This window comes from Odontomachus brunneus, unplaced genomic scaffold (genome assembly GCF_010583005.1).
Source record: "Odontomachus brunneus isolate Ranch 3 - 2012 unplaced genomic scaffold, Obru_v1 Obru_scaffold_160, whole genome shotgun sequence".
Lineage (NCBI taxonomy): Eukaryota > Metazoa > Arthropoda > Insecta > Hymenoptera > Formicidae > Odontomachus > Odontomachus brunneus.
Window position 1 is genome coordinate 465928 of NW_022639610.1, and position 21088 is coordinate 487015.

Sequence of the window (21088 nt, forward strand, 5' to 3'; positions counted from 1 at the left end):
GCGTATCGTTAAAAAAAGGAGGAAGAAATGAGAGGGAAAGAGAAAACCAACACGACATTCGATCTCGTCTTGCGACAGTTTGGAATTGATACAAAAGAGTTTCCAGCCGGCTCACACTTTTCCCGTTTCCCGTGTAGGGTGAAACAGTAACGTTTAAAGCGCGGGGCGGTCACTACCACCATCATCACCACCTCCTTCTGGAGGGTGGGTGAGGACCTTGCCAAATATTTGGTTAGTCTTTGATGGGCTTCGAGAAAGGACAAGGAAGGTACAGCGCGGCGCGGGAGGAAGATTCGGGTAGAAAGAACGAAAAGGTAAGGAATGGAAAGGGAGGGAGGCCCGAAAGGGAGGAGGGTGGAAGAGATAGAGGCGCGTGCTAAGGTCCACGAACGGAGCGGCGGATGAGCCGTAAGAGCTGGAGAATGCCGGGCATTTTTATTGGTTCCAGCTTTGGCTCTCCTTGAAACTCAGGAAGCCGATCAACCGGACAGAAGGATCGTCGAATCTGATCTCATATGTGCCTATATTCCCTTCTCTCTCGGCAGGGCTCGCGCAAAGGTGAAAGAAGATTTTGGGACGTGTACTTGGCGACGTTAGTTGCGTCGAATTTTATGCTCGAGTCGAACTTTGATGATTTTGATTCGAGCGTATAATTCAATAAACTTTGTATCTAGTTGAATTTAACGTAAAGGGGTTGAACGATAGCCAAAAATTTATGTCTCATATTCATACGTTTTTAGATACGTTTTCAGTTAACAAGATTACACACTATCGCAATGTATTGTGATATAAGTTTAAGTTTTAGAACTCATAGTTTTACGGATCGTGTATTTCAAGATTAAGTTCGGCCTCGCTCGCTGGTAATTCAGGGCAGCTTCATTCGCCATACACATTTCCGCGATGTTCATTCACGACGGCGAAGCATCGCGGACGCAATTCTGTAAAAACACACGGTTTTGCCTCGGAGGTATATCACCCCGCCTATATTCCCATCGCTCGCGATCCCCCGGCGTACAATAACAGCGCGCTCTTTCCGCTTTTATATTTTGTAAGTCAATTCGAAACATGAATCGTATAATAATTCAACGAAGCTAAGGAAAACACGACGGATATTATTCGTCCCACCTAGCCCGCCCCTCGACCAAACTCCATATTTATGGGAACGGGGGTAGTTCGCGGAACGTTGGATCTTCGCATTTCCGTACATACGTTTTATCGTTTTTAAAACATGGTCGCGGTTATTTTCACTATAAACGTACGAGATCGGAGAGGGAATGTCCAAGATTACGAATGAGGATCGATACACGCAGCGTACGTTTAAAGTCGAGCGAGGTCTATGTGATCGAACAATTTTTAAGTGACTTACTCGTGTTCTCTTCGAGCGAAGTAAGTTGAATAATTAAACGAGCAGACAAGAAAGGGTGAATCCCTTTCATTAATATACAATTGAACTCGCGTCTCGGCTTAATTGACACTTTTCAAGATCGTGTTTGTTTCAAACGAGAAAAAAAGAACATTGAAGAAGATATTTATTTAATTCGGAGGAGAAAACTTTTCGACAAACGTACTACCCTGACTTTTTGCCTAAAATTATACGGGGTAGGTGTGGTATAATGTATGTAGTTCGCCATGGAGGCGAACTAGTTGCAATTCCAATGAGAAAACTGAGTGCTATGTGAGCTTCGTATCTCGACGGATTTCTGTCTTCTCGCCTCTCATACATATTGTGATTACTTCTCAGAGAAGAGGAGGAAGTGAGAGGAGAAGAAGGGCATGTACTCGCACGCTTACCGTAGGACGGAATAACGAAAATGCACGATATCTCCACGGACATGATAACATCGGACGGGAGAAATATCGAGAAAGGAGATCTCGTAAGAAATATGTAATGCATTTCTTTGAAGCATCATGGCACAATTCTTAAATTGTCGCGCAAGCGAAATTACTCCGATGATCTTTAATCGCTGGTAAAGCGAGGAAGTTTTAAGAATGAATAGTTCCTCTGGCTGGGAGCGCGAGATTAAAGTAGACTCTAAAAAGCAGCGCGGTGATCGATCGGTGACGATAACGAATCGTTTCGTACTGCAGCAACAACGATCTTATCGACGAAGTTTCCATTTCCGTTTGCTCGCCCGTTCTGGCGGTAGTTCATCGAGCTTTCCCTACTGGAATTTTCTATCCTTCCCTTCTTCCTCCCCCCTCTCCCTCCCTCCCTCTCTCACTCTCTCTCTCTCTCTCTGTCTTTCCTCTTCTTTTTCCCTTTTTTCTTATTTCGCAATTCACGTTTCTCTCTCTCTCTTTTCTTGACTCTCCTCTCCGCTCGATATCTAACCGATGCTAAATAGCCGAAACATAATTTCGTGAGTGCGAGAAAATTGCTTTATCGCGCGGAATAATGGTCTGTATTCACGTGTAGCCCTCATAAGTCTCCTCCCGATACTGCACTTTTCGGAGATTGTACGCGTGGCCGGCACGGACCGCCGAACCGAACCACCCACGCATCCTTTTTGCATGAATACTATATCCCGAGGATACACTGCTACATAGTACGGGGATACTACGACGATCGGAAATGAGGGGATACGTTGTAGTCGAACGTGACAGCTTCGCCACACGCCTATACATCGGTGTTCTGACAAATACGAAAAATCAATACTTTGTACGTTTCACGATTACCGTTCCGTCTGCGTCACATCAATCGTCCCTCAAGTCTCATATTTGAACTTGGATAGTTAAAAATATTGCAACATTTTTTCAAGAATTTTTATCGTGAAATTAATATTTGATTTATTAATCAATTTTTGACGCGAATAATGCGAATAAATCTTTTCATGGCTGTCTAAGAAATATTAGAAATGTCGCAGAAATATTTTATACGATAAATTCGTGACATCAGCGTTATCGCGTAGTACTTAATTACACGAGAAATCAGCGATGTAACAATCGAAACAGAAGTTGAACATATTTCTCCGTCCGTCTCTGAAGTCGTTATTTAATTAAAGAAGAGAATCTCGGGAATTCTGTGACCCCGGACCAAAAGTTCGGAATTTTAGTCATTACTAGCGCCATTTCGAATATATGTCGAGACGAGATAAAATTGTCGCATCTTCATTCCTAAATCAAGTTATTAGGACAAAACGATCAGAAAGATTGACATGGTATTATTTAATTATTATTTGTGTATACTACATAAAATAAATTTAGTAAACGTGTAAATTAATTCAGAATGAAGTAAAATATTATCTTTTCTTGATTCAAAATATATTTGCACATTTTTTAAAAAACTATTGTTTACATGTATTCAATATGTGATATTCGTGTGACACTTTATATGGCTATTGCATCGAAAAAAATATATGTATCTGCAGACAATTTCTTTTGTACCCGGATTCGCGAGAAAAATTGTTAAGAGAAATTTTCCTGACTTTAAGTGACGTTGATGTATGAGCGTAACCGAGAGAACGCCTGCAGAAATGTCAGATTCCTTTATTTCCCGTGAAAAGCACAGAAACCAACACTCCAACCGAATAGTACGACCCTACAATTAAGAAGTGCGAATTGTTCAGCCGCGCGCAATTTCGATACAAAGTCATGCAAAAGAAACTCCATCGTATAACATGGTTGATGATTTTCAAATGGAAACGGACAAAAGAGAGAGAGAGAGAGAGAAAGACAAAGAACTGTGAGTGCAATTAAATGTTCGTAATTTTACAAGTTCTTAGTTTGCTCATAATGATACATGAGGCAAGGGCAGTGGGACATAAATTGTGAGATTTTTTAACGAACGTCTCCCGTCGGTGCGGACGAATCTGGCAATCATTCCTCCTCTAATTGTGCACTTTAATTAGCCCGGCATCAATCGGAGGTAGCGCCGGTTTCATACGTCGGCGGAGACCGGGGCCTATAATTCGACCCGTACATCGAACTCTCCGCAGCAGGTAATTAAAAGCATTGTCAGAGCGGTATACTCGAGCACGAACGAAGGGGACAGAATCCGGCAAGGGAAAAAGGACGCTCTCGTTTCAAGTCCGATCGGTAATTACAAGTCGCGAGTATAATTTTAATGAAACGCGACTTACATTGAGGAATGCGACGGTCGTAACGTGCAACCGGCACCGCGGGATCACAATGCGATCGCGAGAGTGCAACCACGGACTTGCAATTATAAAACAATGATGAGTCATTAATAAGTTACGTAATGCAATAATAATGATACGTATACGGACAATAACTCGGTATAAATTCAATTTATTGTCTCACTACTCGGCTTTTAGTAGCCCTTTAAACCATAAAAATGTAACGTCAAATTTTCAATCGCACAATGTCATCGGTGAGTGCGTTACACTATCGAGAAGCGTGTTTCAGGCAGATGAGAATGCGGCTCTAAATCCACAGAGCCATGTCGCTTGCTTGCGTGACGATTTCGCAGCGAATGTTAGATTTCCCTTCAAACTCGAGGTGAACTCACGTGGACACACGACTTTTTATTCGCAGGGGGATGAAACGTGTCGAGCGGCGGCGAGTGCTTGTCGACGGCCGACTCTGAAAAGACGTAGCGCGGGGGTGTTGGCAAATACGTAGGACGCATTCAGATCAGTTTCCGCAAGCCGAGGGGACCCCACGGAAAGACGACGGTGGAGTAGAAAAGGTTTTTCGGGGCGCGTCAGCAAGAGACATCAGAGGCCGCGCCATTTCCTCCAGTCGAATACAAATGAAATACGTGCGAATGTACCGCGTGTTTTTGCTTTGTGCCGCGCAGGAATTGATGCGTGAGTCGGGTAACTTCGTTTCGACCTCGTACTCTAACGTTCTGCGCGAATTAACGAGTTTTCCGAACTTCAAACAATTGCTTTCTGTCGCTGTAATTTAATTTACCACGACGCATGGAGATAGCACTCCTTTATTGATGTGCCGAGCAAATACTTTACCTTAAAAATTTACTATTTACTTAATTATGTAAAATTTTGGCTATATTACACACTGTAAAAAGTAGAACATTCTTGCGTTATTGCTCATACACGCTCTACGAGCAAGATTACATATCTAGATTTCTAAGTAGCGCATCTTTTAATAAATACAAGGAGTTAAGCATTATAAGTGTAACAACCTTGCAAGATCAGCAAAGCGACTGGTAGGTCAAAATAAATATTGATACATGTCAAAGGGAACGTCGCGTGTAAATGGCATTCCGGGAAGATCGCGAAATGCGCGCCACGGCGTAATACGCGAGACAGAAAATAGCGGCAATACTCTTGAGTGCCTGGGATGGTGGCCTGGGGGACCTAGGGACCGCGGGATAAGGATTTGCTTTCGGATGGGGAGAGACACTCGTGCGAATGCTACATACGGGAATGCATATGCAGGGAACATAGTCGATTCTAGGTGCGTGTATATCGGGCGCCTGCTCGGGGCGCCCGATACGTAATCGAGCCTTTCTTGAAAATTGGATACCACGAGAATGAAATAAAAAGAGAAAGTTTTCCTACTATATTTTACGTAAACAGAGAGCTTTTCTGTCTTTTTGCATCTAAAGGTTGACTTGTATCTACGAATTGAAGAAGTCGATGGAAAACTTAAATCCGTATTAATTAGTTATTACTTGAAACTCGTCTCCAGTGCGCTGAAAGAAAAATATAATTGCTTTCGGCGTCAACTATACCTTTTTGTGATTTCAACCAAAAAAATAATTACAAGAACCATTTTTCTAACAACACTTACTGAAATAATGGTTTTTCTAACTATTTTTGTGGTTAAAATCACAAAAGAGTATAGTTTACGCCAAAGACAACTATATTTTTCTTTCAGTGTGAGATACTTAGATTTAAATTCAGAGTTACATGAGGCAGTTTTTAATTAAGTCATGATTACATATATAGATATGGACATAATTCGACTAAAAACTTCGATCTAATTTTAAATAAAAATTTTAATACTTCACATAAGACATAAAGTTTTGAGCAACTACTATTAATACGGGTCTTACACTCTCATAATATGACTCAACTAGTAAATCCCGAAATTATATGCTCGTAAAATATATATACAATCCGAGGAAATAGTCTTAACATTTTGCAAAAATGAATTTCTTAATTACGCGCAATATATGCATCATATTCGTGCATCATGAATATTGATTAATTGAAAAATTGATTTGGAACTAAGATTATAAATTAAATGTTAAGATTAAATGTTAAGATTACCCCTCGGATTGTGTACATTACAATTTTGTCACAAGAATCGCACAGTAAATCAAATTAGATATTTATGTCGTATGTCAAGACGATCACCTGTGTTAGCCCACAACAAATACAAATATTTTACGAATCTCGTAAGCCTTACTGGGTCTACAACTCAATCGTGGAATAACACCGGAAGGAATAACGTTTAGGAATAAAAGTACATTGTTTCGATATAAAACAACTGTACTTCCGCGTGGAAAATCTATACTGTAACCACACTTTCGTCTATCTCCCCAAGTCCCCGAAAAACAATGTAGTGTATTTACACGAAGAGAGGAATTACTCCGAAACTCTAGTAGCGATCATGGTCGCTTATCGAACTTGGAATATCGTCAGGCCGAGGGTGCCGGGATCGCCTTGACACACTGCTGGTCTTCGAGGGTCCCACAATCCGCCCCCTTCTTAGATCAATAATACCATTCCCGCGGCGACGCATGCGCCCGGCAACATCCCCCGTTACAATCCCCATACGCGAGCTGGTTTCCACCCCCGTTGAGCTGCGTTCAGGACGTGTACCCCTCCATGCAACATTCATAGCGCTATCAATGTTATACGCGCGAAATAATAACCTGTGCATTTATTATGAGGAGGGTAGGAGGATGTCTTCTCGCAAACGTCAGACTTTCCGTGAGACGATATAAAAAGAAAGGAACGAGTTATAACGATAAGGTATGCGTGTGAACTGCTATGCAGATCGATTGACAGACGGTAAAAGGTCACGACAAAAGACTGATTGGTGCGTGCGATTTGTCCACTTAGTGAGGAAATTGTTTAATCGAAACGTGTAAGTCAAAAATACATCGCGATATCAAGGAATAATATTTTTTTTCCCATTATGAGTTTCTACATATGTGTACGCTGTGATTGTTTCAAAGATATTTTAACATGAATTTATCATTGTCTATGTAAGAGACTACGCATACGGAAGTTAAATGAATGATAGAAATTCACAGAAGAATTGAAACCTCACAATGTTTATTCGTGAATTCCATTTACATTCTACCAAGTAAACTGAATATCAAAGTGGATCTGGAATTGCATAAAAATTAAATGATATTGTAAATCAAGTGTACGCTACATACATATTAATAGATACATGTTTTCGCATTCATAAAGCGTGAGATGCGGTTAAGTAGCATGCAATGATAAGCGTACAACCTTGATATGCAAATCAGTTGCCACACCGAGAAAATACCTGTTATGAAATCACATCTAACGACGCTTGTTTCGTAAACAACGAAGTAAAATATCTTGACTTGAAATTCCGGTTTTCTGGCGATACGTCCCGACAGTTAGCGTTCAGTAGTCATAGACTCAACTGAAAAGATCGCGCGCAGCTCGGCCGTTTGAAACTGCTGTAAAAGACGCGTTAGTCTGTATTAGAAAGACTTAAAATCAAAGTGCGGAAAGTACAAACGCGTTGCTCGTGTCTCAGGAAGTGCTTTACAACTTTGTCTCTTATCGTAGTGATAATATCAAGTCGCTTATCGCCTGTCAGTCATAGCGCTTCGGTGTGATTCTACGTATGAATGTATGTGTGTGCGTATGTATTCACTTTAAAATTTAATTTCTTAAAAGAAATCTGAGTGCAATAAGATAACGCGTCAATCATAACGACGTGTGAACACTCCAAGAGGAAATTACTGTGGAAATTGACGCTGATTAGAAATTCTCGAGATAAGCAAGATCGCGTGTGCCTGTGATAAAATCATAAGGAGTCGCGATAACGGAAGTAACGACCGTTTGGAAATCAACTATGTTTCCGGGTATTGGCTTTATCGTTTGACTTCGACGCCTTTCAGTTGGTACTGTCAATGTCGGAGCTGATTAGGGGTTACATATATAAACCAAGTATAACCAATTTGTCGCGATCCAAATAACCTCGTGGTGTGTGTGACTAAAATCGTTCTTGCTAAAACCGAAAACGTGTCGACTTCCGCCATCATGTCTAGGAAAGTGCCGAAATCTCTGATAACCAAAGAGACTAGAGATTACCTAATGAGGTAATGTTTACACAAAACATACGGACAAATTGCCTTAAGAATATCGTATATATACAAGAAATACGGCAATTAGGTTACATTGGAAATTGTCACCTCAAATTAATGATTTCATTACTGCTGTTCCTTCCTAAACAAGAAATATATATATATATATATATATATATATATATATATATATATATATATATATATAGACAGAGAGAGAGAGAGAGAGAGAGAGAGAGAGAGAGAGAGAGAGAGAGAATAATATATAGCACATCTTATTTCTTTAAAAAATTAGATTTTAATAATAACACTATATTTTTGTGTGAGTTTATATAAAAAATTGATATTTCTCTAAAAATGTTCATGTTCTTTCTCATTTCCCAATGTCCAATATTTTATATATAACTTTCAAATATATAATTTTCTCTTTCATTGGGATACATATCTGGCTGTATTTTATTTAATATTTATAAATTATTATGGAGTTAACGCGTTTATCAATCACAATTGTGTGAATAAGTTCGTTTACCTCTCATTTGACTGCTCTAGATACTTTAGTACTCATATGTTCGTCGCAAGAGCACAATTTATGAAAAATGAACTACTTTTTAAGCACACACTTTTGGGGTCCGGTATTCAACTGGATGATACCTATAGCGGCCATATCCGACACGCGAAAGCATCCGAGAATCATTAGCGGCAAAATGACTTTGGGTGAGTTCGACATAACTCTACTGCCGGACCTTTCGAAGAATTCATTCTCCGTCTCATAATAATCACGTATCGCGACAGAGCGAGAGGGTGCGTGGCAAGCAGTGAAGCTGCTAAGAGGAAGGGAGGAGGGAAGTCCGAGAGGGACCCATAAAATAATTGCTGCTCGAGCGCAGCAAATAGCCGTTTATTTCTTAATGAGCGGCACGCCGCGAATGTCTGAGATGCATACCGACCTAAAACGGGTCTACAAGTAAAATGTTAGAGTAAAATGTTACGAGCCATGTTCAAACGTAACGCCCGCTCCGAAAAGCCCTTCTCGAATTCTCATGAATGTGTTCCAATGAATCACGTCCTCCCGTAGGAAGGGAAAGCTTTAAAAACTTATCTTTAAACAATAATGAAATATAAATGAATGAATATAATGGATGAGACGAGTCTCTCTTTAGCGCGTCGCTTAAACTTTGTTCTTCACTTTATCTACATCAGCTTTCTATCAAATTCATGTTACGAAAAGATATCGACTTAGGAATCCGCATATTGATCGCGCAGGTCTGTGCGCGCGTGCAATAATTAATTTCCTTCTCTTTTGAACAATTTTTAGCCTTGACCCTGTACTCCATGGTATTCATGCGATTCGCTTGGAAGGTACAACCGCGAAATTTGTTGCTGTTAGCGTGCCACGTGACAAACGCTGGGGCTCAGCTCACGCAAGGTTATAGGTACCTTGACTACCATTACGGCGGGAAGCAGTAACTCGACCAGAAGAAATGATATGGGAAGCCTGTAGCCATAAAAGAAAAATATATCGTGTGTATATTTATGCTCTTGCAAATATAAAACTCGTTTTATCATTATATTCGTTTATTGATCTTCCTTTTTCTAAGAAACTTTGTTTCAACTTTGTTTGAAAGTGGGTGCGGTATATAGTATAGTATATATACTAGTGTATAGTGTATAATGTATAGTGTATAGTGAAAAATAAAATTTGTATTAAAAATAGATGCAAAGTATTAATAATGAACACATGAGATACTTAAGAAAGATTCAGCACTATCTGTGAAAGTTGTTTTCGTTTCTTCTCATCCACGTTATCACGTGTAAATATACATAAAAATATATTCCACGCTATCGGTGCTTGTTATCAACTAGTAACGCTCTGATACATGCGGCAAACTTCATCATTGCTTAACAGTTTTATTGCAACAATCTAAGATGCAAACAATAGCGGCATTAGATTTAACTACGGCAATTATTAAAAAGCGTGCGCGAGGGCGTGTAATATATTGTAATAGTTGCTAATATATTGGAAAGCCGGCTCCTCAGGGTCTGGCGTAATGTACCTTGGCGCAATGTTAACACTGTTGCGTATATATACCTGAGCGATTCCGCTTATTAAGTTATTCCGTTACTATTCTTCTGCTAATTGTAACTAACGTGATATTTATGATTCAGTGATTACATGCTAGAACGAGACCAATCCGTACGCTCCAAGACGCTGTGTGTAACATCTTGTTTTTTGTAAGATTATGTATCACCACAATTGTAACAGGAATGATAAGGGATCACGTGATTTTCCTGATACGAGACATTTGATATTTATAGCGCCTACTCTGTAGCGATATCGTTCGTTTATATGTCTCTCTGCTTTCAATATTATATATCTCGACATTATTTGCCAGTGAATGCTTCTTTCTCCTCGTCCTATAGTCGTATACAAGGTTACTTTCTGTGGCGATATAATTTATATGTTAAGCTGTCAATTTGACTAATTTCCTCAAAAAGAAGAATACATATAAAAAGATCAGTTTGTTGTCTCGTAGTTTCGTCTTCCTCGCTATCCTCTTCTCCGTCAAATGTTACTTTCCCGATCGTATCCAAAGGGCACGAGTTTATTCGGCTCGGCCCCAATCCAGCAGTACGAACGAATATATAAGGAGAGCAATAATTTTCTGGGGTGGCCTCTCTTCGCACACCGGGGGCGCGGGCACGGCATGGCGGGCACTCGATCGTGCTAGGGTCATTTTATGGGATCTGGCACGGATCAGACACACGAATCTATCCCCGGTATTCCGGTTTTTTCCGAATGCTAAGCCGCGCTGTCTTCCTTACCCTCTAAAACTCTCTCTCTCTTTCTCCCCTCTCCCCTCTTCCCTCTCCCTCTCTCTTTCTCTTCGCCTCTTTCTCTGCCTCTCACTTTTCGTATCTTCAGTCCTGTCCAGGGATATAAAATCCACCCCCGACTAGCTGAATAAATATATATAGCCTTATTAGCCCTGCTTGGCGTCGATCATGCGACACGCCCCGTCGGCGCTCCTTTGCTGATCGCTGATGAGAATGTTTCAGTTGACGTCATGCATCAATTTCTTTACGGGGTACATTATATTTCCAATGAAAAATAATTTATCAGTAGCAGCCTCTCGAGGCGCTAAACGCGCGCTCGAAATATGAGGACGACATTTTAAGTACCTCTTGCGAAAAGGTTACACTTCACGTACAATTAAAACGTAATTGCACGAAGTCTCTCTATTTACCCATTATACCTATTTTACGTAAACCGACGGGAAAGAATCGCTTGCACACAGCACTCGATAAGACATATCCCGCGTTTTCCATTCACGTCCCTCGGTTCTGCTGGTTTTGTCGTACCCGCGCGGAGACAATCGGCGAATCGGGCAGCGCGGAGACGAGGAGCGACGGGGCGAGTCCTGCGGGACTGATTTCACAAACAAATGCCGCCGATTGAATCCTGGCATGTCGCAAGATGGATCGCTCTCTTTGAATCACAGATTACCCGCCGCCTACCTTCCACCTCGTCTCGCGTATCGTTCCTTCTCGTACCGCCGCGTCTATCGTCCTCTCCTCCGCTTCGTCCTTCCTGCTGGTCTCGCCACTTCGTCCTTCGCGGAGGCGCCTCCACCTCCGTGGATGGTTCCCTTCCAGCGGGCAACTCGGCAATTTGCCACATGCCTACGCAGCTGCGACCCTCTCTCGTTTTCCTTTTCTCTCTCTTTCTTTCTTTCTCTCTGTCTCGTCCCCTCGTTACTTGACGTTCCGAATCTTGCGTCAACGACGACCAGATCAACTGGAATCGGTAAGATGCCGCGAAGTCGACCGATCAGCGAAAGACACCCTGTGTCGATCACACGTAGAGTTAAAGTCGGTACGGTCTAAGGGATTCTATTTGACACGATTAATGACCAAATGTAGATTGATGCATCTGCATTACTGAATGCAGTTGTATCTAACGCGTCAACATATCAGCGACGCGCGGAACAATTTGCTGTTGACTTCACTAATTATCTACAAATATGTCTGCTGACGCAATAGCTAAATGAGTAAATAACTGAAATCGAATAACGTTATAAATAACGGTGGAGTAGAGACATTGGGTGGGCAAACAGAGCGTCACTAATTCGATCGAGTTTCCGCCGATCGAAATCGCGCGAGAAACGGCGCCTCGGAAACGCCGGGCACAATCGGAGAGCGTTTCCGTCGACGAGTTCGAAATAATTCGATGAAGAGGAAAAGAGCGCCGCCGCGAGCGAAATGAACTGTAAAGCGGAATGCCCGGATTGTAAAGCCGCCCCCGCGGAGCTGCATGAACTGTGGCGGAAGAAAAAAAAAGAAAAGAAGAGGAAAAAGTGAGAGAAAGAGAAACGGAGAGAAAGCCGAGGGGAACGACCCTCGCGCCCAAGACTTTTCGACGCGCTGGACGATCTTTAAATTAAGTGCGTCAGCTTATGACGCCCGTGTAAAGTCTCGCAGGGTGGATTTTCGATGCGAGCCAAGCGAAAAGACTCCTGAAATGCGTGACGAATGCGCGCCGGCGGGGACCCCGAGGGTGAAATGAATCAAGCACACCCTCACCATGCAGGACATACATTAGGCTGACACTGGACTTGCCATTCGGAATGCTGACGATTTCTTATGTCGGGGATGGAAAGGAATAAGAGTGTTTCTGGAAAATCGAGGAAATATTTTGCGCGTACGCAAACGCAGAGGGTCGTAACGCCAATCATAATCGTTAAGTCTATATCTACAATATTTCTGATTATAGCATAACAAAGTGCTTTCTAGGTGCGTACATTTTATACAACGATGAAGAAATAGTTTTCAATAATTGTGTGTGTGTGTGTTTAAATTTGAGCTTATCGTTAGTTTCTTTAGACAAAATTAATATAAAAGTAAATTCAAATATTTTCTTTTTATTTTATATCGCTCTAATATAACTTCGCGTGGATACTACTTCAACACAAAAATATCTTCAGCAACTTTTCAGCGAGATCTTCATACCAGAAGTAGTGAATTGTCCAAGTAGATTGTTATCGCACAGTCGCCGCCGAAGCAACGAGAAATAGACGCTTTCAGGTCTGTTGGACACGGCTACAAAAACGACGAATAGAAAACATCCAGCAGATTTTAACGCACCGGTCGCGAGGTGCACACATTCCTGGTGGATTCATAAAAGTGTACTTTAGCAACCCCTGTAAAATAACATGGGAGTCACAGCACGATCGTAAGCCATAAGGGCGTAAAAGCGCGTGCTGCGTTAAAAAATCATGAGGGTACCATCTTGCGTATCGTGCCTCTAAATTATATAAACACTAAAATTCGACCGCCTATCTCTCTTTCAAAGAACATCCATGTCTATGAATATGTGTTCGCGAGAATCGCGCCTCATCACTCGAAAGAATACACGCGCTTGATCGTACATCTCTCGATTCGCCGGTAGGTGCCACAATTTCACCAAAAATGCAAGTAATGTCGAGAAGTGCGGAGGAGTGTTTGCCCGTTTCTTTTTACACCTTTACGACAAATAAGAAACGAAAATTCATGGGAAATGACGAACATAAGAGCGCGAAAGGTTATGGGGTTGGGCCGACTGGTCGGCGCACTAGGACGAGATGTTTTCGTTCGAGGGGGTGAGGTCAACGTAGATGGCAACATAATCCCCGATCGAGAAGCCTGGCACACATGGGAACATAGGGGACATCTTATCTTCATATTACACACCCGTCGCGGTTCTCAACCTGAACTGTCAGCGCAATGTATCACTACATTTCACAAATATCTTAAAATTGACAAATCAATGGTTTTAATCAATGATGGTAATATAAAAATTTACTTTTTGGTGGAGGCTTTTAAAATATGGATAAAGCTTATCAAATACCTCTTTTACAACTTTAAATTTACTTCTACAAATTTATTAAATATGGCTTCATGGAAAAGAAATATTCTCTTCTTTTTCTTCTTATAAAAGCTCTCTGAAATATATATTTTATATTCTTACTCCACACACACATACACACACAAATGTGTGTTACACAGAATATATTTTTTCTCTATTATTTCATCGGTGTAGTTTTATTTTACCAAAATACCGACGCTTTGCGAAATTAATAAATGTCATATTGATTCTACGAGCGAATCGATCGATGACACACACATTCGGTTTCTTTAAAAGTTCACAGAAAGCAGTAAACAACTCCTGCTTCTCGTACTCGGCGAGAATCACGCGTGTTACCGTGCGGATCCGGAAGTAGATAGACGAGCGCGCGCGAGGACGTGCACATACACACGCGTACGCACACAAACACTCGCATATAGAACGATTTCAGCGACTGAGGATGGTTTATGACTCGTAACCTTCCTACCCCTCGGCTCCCACCTTCGCGGATCTCTACCCGCTGTATCCCGCGCAACGTGACTCCATCCCCTGTAAACTCGATCCAATATATTAGGGTTAGCTTCAGCGGGAAGAAGCTATCGACGCCGACCTACCGAATCGCCGTCTTCGCCATTTTTGCCCGTTGAACTTTCGGACTCGTGCGATGGTTTCAACCTCGGAGATCGATAGAAAAACTACCAGCTCGCGCAGGGTTGTCGACTCTGCAAGGGGATGTGCAAATCACGCGGTAGATAATTGCGTTCTTCGGGGATAGGGTTCATTTAATAATTGCTGAAAAACGGGAAGAATGCGAGAGATATATGCATCGCCGAAGGGGTCCTGCATATAATCCAATATCCTGTATATGATCGAATAGTTCGCAGAATAATTATTACTTTCTTTATTAAGTGAATTCAGATCGAGCGATTTTGTCGAGTGAAGTTTGCGAATTCTAAGATTAGTTTCCGACACTTGTGGAATTACGAGCCAGCTTTATTGAGGCGAGAGCCGCGATAACGCACGACCTTCTTCCCTTCGATTTCTTTCGATTTCCATTTACCCCGATATACAGTGCTCCGCACTCCGGCCCGGGGAGCTACTGGTAGTGGCTCCGCCAGACGCTGGGGTTGGCAACTTTGAAGGATATTTTTTATTCATGTGACGTGTTTGAGGGCGCGGAAAAACACATTCTCCCGAACCGAGCCGGGATCGAACCAGGGGAATCGTACTTCTACCTACGTCTCTCGGCCAGAATCTTCAATTTTAAAATTCTCCCCGAGCAGGGTCTACGTTCTCGTCCCCTTCGATCAGGATAGACGAGCCGTCGTAGAGTAATTCGGTTGAAGTACGAAAGCTGGTCAGCTTTGATTCTGACGGACTTTAACATGTACGTGTAATAGGTTTTCCTTTTACCTGGTGGTTATATTTTCAGAAGTAGTGAATTACATAATTCACATCTCGCTCGTCCTAGTTATCTATTAATTATGCCAACTTATGATCAAAACGAGATATTAAATAATTATTATAATTATATATAGCCAAACATTCTGCTAAAATACATTAAACCACAACAGTAATATCAGAACGAATAATTAAATAGCATTTCCGCTTGCTAAAGTTTTAAGTCGTCTAATAAATCTGGTGAATCATGAAACAAAAGATGGGTAGGATTGCGATCTTAAGACAAGATATCGGTTCTTTCTCAATACGGAATGGACGAAGCGACACTGAAAAAAGCTCTTTTGCTAATTGATCACTCAAAATCGAAGGAGGGGAGGACTCCTGGCGAACTTGCGAGACGCAGATGGTCTCATGGGATATCAAGGAAATTCTACGGATCCGAAGCCTTTTCAAATATTTAGCAGCAATATCCAATTTCGCTTTCTGTATCTCCACAATTCTTCATAGTTGATTTGCCGAGGCCACCGTTCGACTAAAAGCTACTTTCGATCGATCGCGAAACCGCGAGGTGCATCCTTATAATTAGAAAGCTACAGAAGTCTCGTGCGCGCGATATAACACTGTTCAATAACATTAATGTTAATCACACTGTACAGCACAATTATTGAAATTTTTTTCCGTCATACACACACACAAGTTCCTTATTAAAATATCTTAAGCAGCATTTCTTTTTTGTATGATAATACATACTACATAATCAAATAATATTAAAAATTAAATAACTATATTTAAGAATTATATAGGAAGTAAATTCTAAAAGGCTCCTCGGTCTATTTGAGGCCCGATAATCAAAATCCATCAAAGAAATCATAAAAGTTAAGATGGAGTGTACGCTTGAATAACTCTTTGGTAAAGTTATTGGTTTCACCGGATAATTCTGTGCGAGAAAACACCAACGACACGTAATGGCTCGTCAATTTAGGAACGACAAGATGACCGGTCCCACGGACATCGCCAAATGGAACTTCTAAATGGATAAGATATAAGAGTTAACACTTGAGCGAAAGGAGGAATTAGGTGTCTGATGTATGAGCCGCTGTCGTCTACCCGTTCGCTTCCGATGAAGCATGCGCGTCGTAAATGATAGCGACATTTTCTTCGCACCGTTCTTTTGCAAACGTGATCATATAGATTCGCCGTAAGCATGAAAATCGCCATCGCTGAAAATGTCTAAAAATTGCGAAGCAATTTAATATGCAAAGGAGATGCAGAATTTTTCACTTTTTATTGATCATTTAAATACTCTTATCAAAGTATTGTCTAAATATAAAAATCTTTAAAAATTTATATTGCCGATGAATATCGAATCGTGATATCGACGAAATGCGCGAGACGAGGTATTTCCTTCGCGCGAAGTTTGCAGATTCGATCTCGCGACATCGACGCGAGCAAACGTAGAAGTCAGGGAAGTGGAGGAGGTGGATGGCAGGGTGATGCATGTCTCGTGTACCAAGGGGCGAGGGGATGGTCCGAGAACGTGATCCTGTGACTGATCCGTGAAAGCGTGAAAGGGTTTCCACTCCTTTTTCCACCCCTTTATCCACTCTACGAGAACACAGAGGTGTCGCGAGGCGACGATCAATCACTCCGTGCCACAGCACCGACGCGTACCTCCCTTCCTACCTAACTGACATCCTCCCCCCGTCACCCTCCTCTACCAGGTCAGGATATCCACATAAAGGGTTTCCACTGATATAGCCGAAACGAACGGCCCTCCTCCTGAACCAAATGCATCTCCCACGCGATCTGTCTATATCATCCGCGCGTTGTTTATCGTTACTTAAGCGCTTGGATTCGCGAAAACAGGAAAGGGAACAGCTGTTATTACATCAACAATATTTCTACAACCGTTAGGACATTGGACAAATGCCATACGTTGGTAAAAAACGATGAAACTCATATCGACGAACGATTCACTCATATCGAAAACAGTGTGTCAATTTTTCATAAACTGATTCGACGAACGTGTTACGGAAAGAACGTTTGATGCATGATACATTTTCTTCGATAAGATATCATCGATTGCAAAAAAGAAAGAAGGAAGGAAGGAAGGAAGGAAGGAAGGAAGGAAAGAAGGTAAGGAGATGGGCAGACGCCGAGAAAGAGAAAAAGGGCGAGCGAGCAGCGATTAAGGATCGTAGGCAAGCAGGCACGCACTGGAAATCGTAGGTCAAGATATCCAATGCCGCTTTTACGGGCCGTGTCCGTGTCGGGAGATACTAAAACTAATGTATTCATGAGATAATTATTTCTTGCATTCATTACGGGGCTGTAAAGTTTTTATTGGTCGCAGTTCAGCCGGCGAAGCGCGAGGCACCCTTACAAAGTTAGAGATTACTCGCTTTCTCGGTCGCCTCTTTTCTCTATTTCATTCCAACCCGTTTACGGCATATTTAAGGACAGTCCTTAGCTCCGGATCGCGACGATAACCGAAACACAAACAAGTTAACGATATCTGGAATGTTAAAAGCATTCTTTAATAATGTTTAACGACTTGAGTAATATTCAACGGCAGCGAAATCGCCCTCCTGCTGTGCACGGCGACAGAAATACAGCTTCGCTTTATATTCTATGCACACGTGTTGCTTCCAAAATTCTTTCTAAATACTTTCATTTTATAAAATAATATTCATTATGAGAGTCTTATTGAAATCGTCCTCCCTCCATCCTGCGTTTGCATTACTATAGATACGATCGTTTTGTGCAATCTAGATATGCCGCTAGTAGAATACTAATACAACGTGCAATCATGATTGTCACCTTTTACATTTCAATGTATTAAACCGTGACCGAAATGATAGAAAGCAATCACACGTCTGATATAACGAGATCATATACTACAAATTTTTTTAATTTATAAAAACTACTGTATATATTTGTATCTTTTACGCAAATTAAAATTTTTTTAATCTTGAGGGCAAAAATCACATGAACAGAAATTTCTTTTTGTAATAAATGTAATTTCCACAAAAACTAAACACGAAAATTCAAAAAATATCTACGACATGCCGAAACTTCGCAGACATCTTAGAAATATTTTTCGGATTCTTGCGTGGTTTGGAGGTCTTTGAAGAAACCCGCTTAAAGGTTTCCATTCGATTCAACCTATGTCCTATTAAACTCCTACATTGCAATCCGGGATTCGTTTCTCCGTACTAGTATTCCTTCTAAGTATTATAGAACCAAAAAACAGTAAAAGAAAAAGTAAGGGTAGGTGATGGGAGAGGCTGTCCCAGAAGGATGAAGGCGCCAGTGGAATATCAACGACTTTGCCAGGAGCGCTGAACAAAGGGCGTTATTCCTTCCCGCAGTGGCGAGTGGAAAAGATACATCAACTTCTCTGTCATATAAAAATGTGTTTATGCGCTGCGCACGGGGAATGGAAAACATCGTTCCAAGAAATTTCTCGCGTCCCAGCGTTGGGACAACTTGGCGATACGTGGATGTCCAGAGAACAAGCGATTTTCTACAATTTTTCACGAGAAATTTCATCTGATAGTTAAAGTAGTTCTGTGAATTTTACTATTATTTTTTCTACTTTTATATTTACTTTAAAATATACCCTTTAACATTTTTCTTATGCTGTGTGCTCGCGTGCAAAATTGTGTATGTAAGAGCGATATTTATGAAAAGATCAGCTTTCTCGTGCAAGAAACGGGTGACGTTGAGAACTACAAATGACAAGGACCCTTAAAGGATCGAGTTTTCGAGAATCGACATAAAGGGGCGGAAACCTTCTATGTGCAAGGGAGAAGACGGGGCTAACATACGGAGGCAGAATACGGAAGAATGGAGTTGACGGCGCGAAAATCATGAAGACCGGAAACGGAAACGAAGCTCATCGTTATACACCGTCCTGACATCAATGGAAGACACGTCTGACCAAGATTAGTTGTCTTAATGTGCGAATAATCTAACTGACATATATAAATAAATTTCGTAGTAACAGTTTATGTAATATTTTGTTTTATGTAAGAAAAATAGCGAACAGAATGTTTTCTTTTAAAATTTCACGAAGAAGTAATTTTTCATATAAACGATATCTAACAATACACATAAAGTAAAATTCAAATTCTTTGACGAGTTTTACATGCTCGTGATTATTCATGTTTCTTGACAAATTTTCTGTCAAACTTATATGATAAATCAGAGATATCACAACATCACAAAATTCATTTTCTTTGTAAGTCAAGCGTAACTTACCGGAGGAATGAAGGAAGAAGTGGAGAGATCCGATTTTCTCGACGAGGAGCGCTAAACGGGAAGAACGATCGATGCTGTGGGTGCAAACGTCGAGACGCGAGATTTTCGCACGTGTTCACGGGCCTGTCTACGCGATTGCCGTAATCCCGCACGGCTCGCACTTGTGCTTTCGTTTCTCCCTGTAAAAAGGAGAGCGGAATTGAAATCGGCTTTCCGAAATTGCGCGCTGCCCCATAAGCATCCCCCGGGAAGGAAATGCAAACACGCTTTTGCCGAGAGCGCGGGTCCGTCAAGAAGAAGGGAAACGACAAAGGCGTACACACTTCGGGATGAAAGAGAGACGTTCGTGTCCTCACTCCCAGGATTCAATCCCTCGAATCTAAATCCAAGGTAAGTCCAAAAGAAGCACTGGGAAGCTTCAAGTTTGGACAAACGAGCCGTTTGTACGCACTTAGTGAAAATGTGAGGAACAAGCAGTTTTTTTTATCATAAAGAAGAAGTTACCGAATATTAGTGTGAGAAGACTTCAACATTTTATCTTATAATATAGTTTTTATAATAACAGAATACACGTAGAGTAAATGTTAATTAAATGTTATAAATAAGTGTAACTTTTTCTTTAACTTGTTATAAATAAATGTAACTTTTTCTTTAACTTGTTATATTAATCTATTTAATATTTTAGTAAAAAAAAGTTAAATTAAAATCGTTAATTATATCGTTAAAATCATTAAAAACGTTAATTATTAAATCATTATTTGTGTTACGAGAAAAAATTACTTTGGACATTATAATGAAGATTTGCAAAATTGTTTTGCAAAATATAAAGTCAATAGCCTGTCATCTATTGCAATTATGACATACTACAATTACGTCTGCTCAGATGAAAACACGCTGTGAGAAATCAGTTGTAGCGCCATCGTACGAGTGTCAAATGAATCCTGTATCCGAGTCTCTTGGAACCTCAAAAAATCAATATTTTCAAAAATACAGAAATATGTAATATGTAATATAGAGAACATACATATTATATAATACTAATATTATTAATATAATAATATAAATATGTAATATAAAAAGCCATTTTATTATAGAAATGTATTTTGGTATATAATAAAAAATTTAAGAAATAATTTATGAAAAAATATCTTTATAAAAACTTATCAAGACGAATGATAATGCGTTAATTAATAAATCGTCTTAAGCAGTACAAAAGTTGAAAAAAGAAAAGTTGAAAAAATTCATATAAAAAATAGAGTATTTTGAAATAAATAATATTAGCCAAATAAATCACATCATTGTACAACATAAAATTA

General features: G+C 40.6%; 2 protein-coding genes across 8 annotated transcripts in view; one reads left to right on the plus strand and one right to left on the minus strand.

The window, feature by feature from the left end:
* The window catches only part of LOC116850918 (gastrula zinc finger protein XlCGF17.1-like), a 74541-nt gene that overhangs the window by 50687 nt on the left and 2766 nt on the right, over positions 1–21088 (minus strand). For 5 of the 7 annotated variants that reach the window (XM_032829774.1, XM_032829773.1, XM_032829767.1 and 2 more), the window contains one exon: positions 19773–19951. The exons of the other annotated variants lie outside the window; for them this stretch is intronic. The gene's annotated coding sequence lies outside the window, so the exon portion shown is untranslated. The remainder of the gene's footprint in view (positions 1–19772; positions 19952–21088) is intronic. 7 annotated transcript variants of the gene reach the window in all.
* Positions 7548–9795, plus strand: LOC116850921 (mitochondrial pyruvate carrier 1-like). The gene is made up of 3 exons (XM_032829778.1): positions 7548–8242; positions 8841–8941; positions 9543–9795. The coding sequence occupies exons 1-3, from the start codon at positions 8184–8186 to the stop codon at positions 9692–9694; spliced, it is 312 nt and encodes a 103-aa protein (XP_032685669.1). The 5' UTR covers positions 7548–8183; the 3' UTR covers positions 9695–9795.

Coding starts and splice junctions, on each gene's coding strand:
- LOC116850921 (XM_032829778.1), top strand. CDS start 8,184: ATGTCTAGGAAAGTGCCGAAATCTCTGATAACCAAAGAGACTAGAGAT. Junction 8,243..8,840: donor ACTAGAGATTACCTAATGAG/GTAATGTTTACA, acceptor CTACTTTTTAAG/CACACACTTTTGGGGTCCGG. Junction 8,942..9,542: donor TAGCGGCAAAATGACTTTGG/GTGAGTTCGACA, acceptor AACAATTTTTAG/CCTTGACCCTGTACTCCATG.